This window comes from Cibotium barometz, chromosome 15 (assembly GCF_041138505.1).
Source record: "Cibotium barometz isolate CiBa-2024 chromosome 15, ASM4113850v1, whole genome shotgun sequence".
Taxonomy (NCBI): Eukaryota; Viridiplantae; Streptophyta; class Polypodiopsida; order Cyatheales; family Cibotiaceae; genus Cibotium; species Cibotium barometz.
The window spans coordinates 11,172,843-11,181,873 of NC_141060.1; the positions used below are offsets into that span (position 1 = coordinate 11,172,843).

The window sequence follows — 9,031 nt, forward strand, 5'->3', positions numbered from 1 at the left end:
TTTGGACTACTATCTTGTGGTGACCATTTTCTTAAAAGAGTATATCTAAAACTTTATAAATTAAACTTTACACAAAAGTCTCTAAAACAATAAAAAAGATAATTTGGTAAAGAATGCTAGTCTTCATCATCAACTAACTAAGAAAATGAAATACATTATGGGGGGAATTCAAAAGCACCTTTGTGGCCTTGCAATCTCTGTAAACAGGCCTGGCTATATGCAAAGGTGTAAGCCAAGCACTGGAAAAGATCTAATATCACAACACAGAAGGTGCACTCCTGGCTTCCGTCGGGGTTTGATCTTGTGGAATTTCCATCGCTGGGTTGGCAGACAGTAACAAACTGCTGATTATCGTCGACGCCAAGATAGTAATAAACTAATGATTATTGTCGATACCAAATTCTACATTGTCGGACCTCCTTCAACAATGGATTGCTAGCTCTGATTAAAACCTTCATACTCTGCACATGATAAAGACTCAAGAACAGGGTCGTCAATAAAAGGCTAAATGTCATCTCTAGGTTGAATTGGACGCACCTCTTGAATTGGCCTTGGTGGTGATAGGTGGGGTGTCGGCAACTCCTTGGGGGTGAGAGTGTCAGTGGGAAAATGTATGATTGGGGTTGGTATTGTGGGAGATAAGTTGTTCTCAAGTAGGTCACATGCTTACTTGTAGAGAGAGCTACAATCTTAAGGGTACATGTAGTCAAAAGTGTGTCACTGGAAAACACTGCTAAAATGGTTTAAGCATTGTGGGGTTCATCATATATATAATTGGAAGTTGTTCTTCTAAGGGAACAACCTGTACACAGAGAAAGGCCTAGTTTGTTGGATCTCAATCTCCTTAGGCGTGCCTTTCCTGAAGTAGAAGAAGTAGAAGAGGAAGCTTAATATGCAGAGCAATAAGAAGAGGTCTATTCTCACTTGGGTCCAACTCAAACCGTGGCATTTACAGCTATCTAGGGCTTCCAATTTGGGAGATGGTAGGGGCCTTTGATAAGTGGATGATGAAGACTCAGCTACTGGGATAGTATTGTCTACTTTGGAAGGTAGGCCAATAATAGAAACTTTGTCTTTGGATGGGGAAGTGGATGCTAAAGAAACAACGTGGTTATAAGACTTCAAAGACTCTTCTATAATTTGCTGCTCATAGCTAGAAGTGTAGGGTTCCAACTGTTCTTTATTGAGGTAGGGCTCCGACCATGAGACTGATCTTCTAACAGTTTCAGGGACTGGGCAAGTAAGGCTGGAGAAGAGAGTGAGCGGAGCTGATCTGTCTATGATTTCAGTGTCTGCTACAAGTGTGTGGATTAGATTATCACTAGTATCCCTAATAACACACTCAGGCTGCATAGGGTTGCGCACATTTGCATTTATCATTAGAGAAGACTTCCCTTTGTATATATTTATCGTTTCTGCATCTGTGCTGGTTGCCTTGTTCTGGTTCACTTGTGGTGTTATTGCTTTTGTTGTTTTTCTCTTTGGCAGCAGCATGAAAAAGCCGGATATGGCTATGAAGAAGCCCACACAAGCCCACGCATGTTTCTTCACTAAAGGCTGAATGGAGAGGCCATCTGTGATATTGATGGCGCTGCAGTCTGCTTCATAAGCTTGCTTTGACGCTGAGCCTTTTGGGTCCGAAAGGTATGTGACTTTGCCCAAGCGAGAGTTTGTCAGGCAAGAGAGGTTCGTGTTGAGGTCGACATGCCGTAGGCCTGAAGAAGGCTTTGATGCATCCATGGCCGATATGCGCGTCAGTAGACGCTGGGCTTAATCGAAGGTTAATATTACATGAGCATTTATACCATAAGGTTTAAGAGCTTTCATGGCTATGGTACTGGAGCTGCATGCTTGCAAGGCCTTGATCAAATTAGCCTCTGATTATTTCACCCCTGCCGTAAGTGGATCCTTGATGCAATTGCGAAGGCCGCACGTGCAGCTTCATTTTCATAGCAGAGAATGAGAGAGACGAAGCTTGAGGAGGCACGAACCACCGCTGTCAACCGTCATAATTCAACCCCAAAATAGGCGACTATAATATATATATAACGAGTGAAGAAATAAATTCAATTAAATAATTAGTTGGGATCAGGCCTAGAATTTGAAGGGCACCCTATTTTTTCTTTTGAAGGGCTTTTCCTTTCACTAGCTCTTCTTTATGAAGAGATTGGAAGGGCATATAACTAAATTTTCCAAAGCCCTTCTCTTCTTTTGAAGGGTAATTGTTTTTTCACCCTTCCTGTGAAAGTTTTGGTCCCGTTTTGATCCCCTTGGAAGGGTACTGCAACCTTCAAATTCTAGCACTGGTTGGGATGATGGATTTTTGGGGATTAACATTAGAAGCGAAGGTTTTTTAAAACTTTAATCGAAATTTGTGTGAGGTCAAGCCCATAACAGCATATGGGATGCAAATGGACCTCCGAAACCACCTCCTATCATCCAACTTCATCGAAATCTCCAATCATTGTGCTCCTACATGTCGTCTCAAGAAGTTGCCAACTCTTGCTCTGTAGGTTGAAACAATGAAAGAGCCATTCGACCAACATGTCGTCTTATCATCAAGCTGAAGTGATGAGTTATAGTTAACTCTTGCTTGTAATGATCATGGCACTAATGACTAACACGCATTGATGGCAGGGTTTGGGAAAAGATAGGTTCGTTTTAGCCTAGAACTTGTTCAACTTTAGAAAAAAACTTTTTAAAATTATGGGAAAAGAAAAAAAAAACTTCTTCAAAAGTTTGAAGACTTATTTATATTCTGAAGAAAACATAAAGAAAATGCTTGCTCAAAATGGTAATTTTTTGCTCAACCATGGGCAAAAAGGATTCATGTAAGGTTCACTAAAAAGAGTTTCTCGAACACTGATTGATGGAGTAGAATATTAGTGAGGACAAGAACTGTATCATCATAAACTCATTAAATGACACACACATTGACGGAGTAGAATATTAGTAAGGACAAGAACTTTATTAGCATAAACTCATTAAATGCCTTCTTTTTCTCTGTATCCCTATTCAAAAATATGTATTTGAAAATATAATGCGTTTTGAGCTTCACACTAGCTTCTTAACGTGTTGTGTAGGGTCTCATTTTATGGTAAAGCACAAACACCAAATCATCTCACCACCCACGTGAATCTAGATTTATTTTGAGTGGGAGCTTGTCTAAATGGAAAAGCTCAAACACAATTTGCTGACATTTCTTCTTGTAAGGAACATGAAAATACAACCTTGTTAGAAAATTTTATTCATTAAATATTATTAATCACTTTGTCAGTTAACATGGTTTCACTTTTCCATCTTATAGTAAAGTGCTTTGCCATCTTACTTACATTTGATGAAAGCTTATTCTTGGTAGGATGCACTGGACTTTATGTAGCAACGTTACCTTGAGCTTAGTACCAAATATCAAAATCACAAAACTTTATGTATATACTTCCTTTAAGGCTAAGAATAGTGGACAAGGACTTTTTTTTTAAGTTTTATCTGGCTAAGTGAACATTATTTATATATAAGTTAATTTTGACATTCAGTAATACACATTCATTCCCTTGCATTAGAATTCAAGTGAGCTCTGTCTCTTCTTTACTCTCGCTTACTTGCTAGTATTCTCATATATCTTTGCATAGCTTGATGATTCACTTTCTTTTTTAAGTTTTAACTAGCAAGTGTGGACATTAACTAGGACATTTTTTTTTGCGAGCATTTTCGAGCGAGCGCTTTTGGGAATTGGGCGAGCGGACTCCAAAAAGATTCCCCCTACCCAAGATAGAGAGGGCCTACAATTGAGGTTATTGGTTTAAACTCAGAATAAAACCTAGTTTTTTAATGTACATCTTCAAATTATTGAAATTCCAAGCTCCCCTCCATGAAGAGAGAGGGGTGAAGCAAGTTAGAGCAACATGACATAATTACTTCGGCGGAAGTGAACACATAAAGACATGTCAACATCACATCCTCTACATTAGGGTTATTGGTTCAAATTGAAAATAAAATCAAGTTCATTGATGTACACCTTTCAAATACAGAAATGCGAAAACCATTATCACATCCTCTACATTGGGGTTATTGGTTTAAACTGAAAATAAAACCAAGTTCATTCACGTACACCTTCCAAATACAGAAATACGAAAACCAACATCTCTACTACTATGGGCCTTGCTTGTTCTCCGAGGTGTAGGCACAAAGTAAGCGAATAGTGTTCGTACCCTTCCGTACTTCCTTTAGCAAGACACGCTTAGACAATTCATCAATAAAACCATCGACTCGTTAAATTGCAATTAAGTCCACTACTTTGTCCTTAACTTGAGAAATTTTCTCATCATTTTCAGAATGTGGGAGAAAATTTGAAATCTGAGAAAAGAAAATTATCTAAAAATTTTTGGAAATTTTTTCTTGGTGCCTGTTGGCTTTTCATCTTCCGGGAAACCTTTTGGCTTTTGGCTTTACCGAAACCTTTTGGCTTTTCGAATTCCGGAAAATCTTTTGACCTTTCGGATTCCGAAAACTTTTGACCTTTCATATTTCGATTTTTTTGTCTTTTCATTTTCCCGAAACTGTTGGCCTTTCGTATTCCAAGAAAACCGTTGGGATGACCATTCGTATTCTAAACGCGTTCGGGGTAAATTAAAATTTATAAAAATTAATAAAAAATTAGACAAAGGTTATTTTAAATTTTTAAAAAATAAGGCGTTGGTGTTTGGCATGTGGTGTGTCCATCTGGGTGCCCGTGACCATTCAAATTTATTAAAAAATATATTTATTAAACCAAAAAATTAAAAAATCTATTAAAATTGTAAATTTTCATTCGATTTGAGAATTGTGGGGCGGAATTGGAAATTTCGTGAATGATGGGATTCTCAAGAAAAATTAGGAAATTTTTAGAAATTATTTTTAAAAATCCTAAAAATTAGTATTTATAAAATATCAATGGTATTCCGGTAAATTAAATTGCTAATTCTTTTTTGAAAAAATATAGGTTTAGAATGCCATAAGATAGGTTTGGTGAAATTCAAAATTATCATATTTTGAGACCCTATAAAATTAGGAAAAATTAAGAAAAAATCATGATAATTCTTTTTCTCGAGAATTTAATATTTTTGAGAGTTATTTAATATTGAAGTACATTTTCTTGTGCTGACATTAGATAGATGCAGGTTATTCGCATATTATTAATACGATTGTACCTCGTATCAGTAGTTATTTTTATTTGGATTAATTCTAAACGATGTTTTCATGATTTTTTTATTGTTTAGCTTTTTTTTTGGACATGTTCCTTAATTTCTTTTGATGGCTATAATCTGCATTCAAAGTGTGTCTCACCTTTGACACTTTTCCATGATAATTTATTTTGCACTTGTTTAAGTGTGGTCTATGCTTAATTTTCTAAGCCTAAGACAAATTCTATCATGGGTTAGTTGATTGGTCTGTTTTGGTGGATTTTATTGGATATTTTCCAAGTTTTATATGGACTCATGAGGTTTTGCCTAGATCGACAGCATGTTCATATACTCCGGATTGATGAGTTGGTCACCAATTTTAATGCTTCTTTTGGTATGATTAATGACCATTAGATGGCATGCACTAATTTTTATGATCAACTATGGTTTTCATGGATTTGAGGAGATTCCATGCTTTATTCATGGTTTTATAAGGATCTTTTGATCTTTTGGATAATATCATGTGCTTTGAAGGTAGCATTTGCCTTCGTTTTTTGTACTTAATTTTGGAGTATATTGCTTATACTTTTGTATATATTCCAACTTGGATACCTAGTTGTTTATGTATCTAGGTAAGTTATTTTTCTACCCTAGCTTTAGCGTGTTTATTGGGTAGTTATCATTAGAAAGGCACCAATAATTCAAAATTCTTTTCTAATGATGTACTCAAAAAGAGTTATTCCTTGATATAGTCTCAGGAATATGGAGATAGGTTTTAGTATGTGAAAGTCTGGGATAAGGCCATCTTATTCCTTTTATACAAGATTTTAATTTTCCTAGACAGCATATACTAGGGAGTTTCAAATTGGTAAGCTATGTATGGGTGATATCATGGTGGTATGGCATGGTGGTATGGGTTGCTAGTAGCGATCCCTCACATATATTATCTTATAGGATAATTTGGGCTTAAGATTGTTGCTTTGCTTACATCACTTAGCATGTTGACCTCAACATTCAAAGACAATCTCATTTTCTAAATTCACTAGAAGTTATAGTTTGGGCATTCCCTAGATAAACTTCTTTTATCTATTGCCTGCATGTATTGATGAGTGTAATCTCATTGGCATTTTCACTTGTTGAAATCTCTTTCTTTAGAGTTCAACGAGTTTATCTTGTTGTGTTTGGATTAAGAAAATTTGGATTTTTCCTTTCTTGGCATTTCTTTTTCTATTTCCATACTTTAGGTGATTTATACAATCAACCTGATGGTTTACGGATGGACATATATGACTCATCGAGATGCTAATGACTCTCTATGTTGATATGGGTAACTCGGGACGTTGATTATTCCATGTGCAGATGTGGGTACGTCGGGGTGGTGCCGATGAATCCCTGGCTTCTATTGTTATAATGCCATGTTTTCCTACTTTATTTCGAATGGTTTACAACGAGAAAATTACTTTGAGTATGAATTCCTCTAAGCATCCACAGTCTGATGGGAAAACAGAGCATATGAATGAGATTGTAGAGGATATGCTTCGTGTATGTCTCTGGAAAAGCATTAAATTGGAAAAAATATCTTCCAATGATGGAATTTGCCTATAACAGTTTTAAACATACGGCTATTGGTTTTAGTCCGTTCATGCTTATGTATGGGTATCAACCCAGGGCACCTATTGATGTCGGTTCTTATGGACATCGTGCTTAATGCATCAAGGGATTTCTTGCGTGATATGCAAGAAATGCTAACCGAAACGCTCGGGTTTCTATCAAGAGTGCTCAGGATACGGCATGGTTCTATGCTGATAGAGATGCTCAATTTGGTCTTTTGAACGAGGAGAGTTGGTTTATTTAAAAGTTCCTAAAGATTTTCAAACTTTGTCAAAAGGAAAATGCTCGAATTTATCTCCTAGATATTGTGGTCCATTTCGATTTATACATCGGATTAGCATGGTTGCATATGAACTTAAACTACCTCCACATGTTAGAGTTCATCCAGTCTTTCATATCAATAGATTGAAACGAAAACTGAGAGGTGAGAATAAAACAGTTACTCCTCAAAGAACTTGTTAAAGTCAAATAATTATCCTATGTTCCACATGAACTTAATAAGGTACTTAAATTCAGGGAAAGGAAACTTTGTAGTTGACTAATCCCTGTTTTTGAATAACAATTATCTAGAGAGATCTTAGGGTTTTAACAACTATATAGCAATGAAGCACGTGGTCCAGGCCGGCAGAACCACATCCATTGTCTAATGAGACCATTAGGATGCTTGTGATAGCCTTCAAAGGAAGGTGCAGGAACACCCTTAGCAGATATGACTATGTGTTGCCCACACCTCTTACCGCCACAAGGCGTTCCACTGCATGTGACCTTGCTGCCAATGCATTTTGGATTGCCCACATTGCTTCATTCACCTTGCGCTCAATGACATTGGCCTTTGTGACTTCTGCAGTTCTTTCTAGAGTTTTGCTTGTATCATGTTCTTTGAAATTGATCTTCCGTGGCCTCCCAGAATACTTGCCATCTCTAACATGTGTGTTGTACTCTGGTTGATGCATGGCCTCATCATCAATATCAAGTACCACCCTTGACGGTCTCTTGTGTTTATCACCAGTGAGAGGGGTAGGCACATGGACATGGGTGTTCCTTTAGTTGCTTCATTAATTGTTCGGACCACTTGGGCCAGGGCTTGTAGAGCACCGTTCTTTTAGTTTCTCCAAGCTTGGGTATGTGCTTGCCTTGACTGTAAGAGACTTCCTTTGTGCTTTGTAAAATTGCATTCGCCGTATCAATAGTACATGCATCGTAAAGAGAAATCTTGTGTCTATATCCTTCCCCTGCTAGCCAGCTTTCATGCTTTCGTTCTGCTAGGTTTGTTCTTGGGGTATTTGGACCATCATTACTTCTCTCTATCATTGTGGAGGAAAAGTTGGCGAGAGAAAAGATAGAAATCACCCTTCCTCAATTATGTGGTTTGAGCCAAGAAATAGGAGAGCAAGTGGAGGAGGCAGCAAGCAAGGGTATGCCTCACTATCCTAGGAGTGGCCGATCATCGAAGCCCATGGGTGATAGTCTCCATGGGAGGAACTCAAATTACAGGGGCCATTGTGGATGGTGGTTCTGGTGTTAACATCATGCTTGAAGCTACTAGGAAAGTCTTGGGTCTCCGAATTACTGAGCCAGCTCCCTTCGCCATCCGAGTGGAAGACTAGAGAGAAGTGATGCTCGTGGGACTAGTCAGGCAAGTTCCAATTAGTTTTGAGGGAGTAGTATGTGAAATAACTTTTGTGGTGTTAGACCTCCCACCAGCTCGAGGGGCTTATAGCTTGCTCATTGGAAGGCCTTGGGGTTGAGGGCAGCTCAGCCAGGTGATCCATGATTGGGATCGGGAGAACTTGCATATCCCTAACCTGCGGCGGCGGCGGGGGATAGTGACCTTGCTCTTGGAAAAAGGCCCCGATGAGAGTGTGCAAGGGGCACTGCCCTACATGACATGATTCCCATTTGGGAGGAAGGACCCAATGACAAGGAAAAATAGGAGGAATGGCAAGGCTTACGAGCAGTGGGTATGAGGCCTGGGATCATCTAAAAAGCTCGATAGATACATTAAAGAAGCTGGCACTATGAAGTTTCTACATCAAAGAAGTTGCATTATGAAGTAATGCCAACATTATTACAAACCTCTAAACTTAGTAGGAAAGACACTCATAAGTAGGCAACCATTGATTGGGCTGTATTCCTAATTAATTACTCGTTCTCACGTTAATGACTCTATATGTCCTCCAATAAGCAACTGCACTTGATATTTTGAGCTCAAACATATCTATTGTTGCCAAGTCATAGTATTTTCCTTAGATTGTTTGCTT

At 38.1% G+C, this 9,031-nt stretch overlaps 1 protein-coding gene across 1 annotated transcript; it reads right to left on the reverse strand.

The window, feature by feature from the left end:
* Window positions 1-637: 637 nt before the first annotated feature.
* On the reverse strand, window positions 638-1,908 carry LOC147630969 (uncharacterized). Its single transcript, XM_086809003.1, has one exon. The coding sequence runs from the start codon at window positions 1,738-1,740 to the stop codon at window positions 790-792; it is 951 nt and encodes a 316-aa protein (XP_086665129.1). The 5' UTR covers window positions 1,741-1,908; the 3' UTR covers window positions 638-789.
* Between the last annotated feature and the right edge of the window lie 7,123 nt (window positions 1,909-9,031).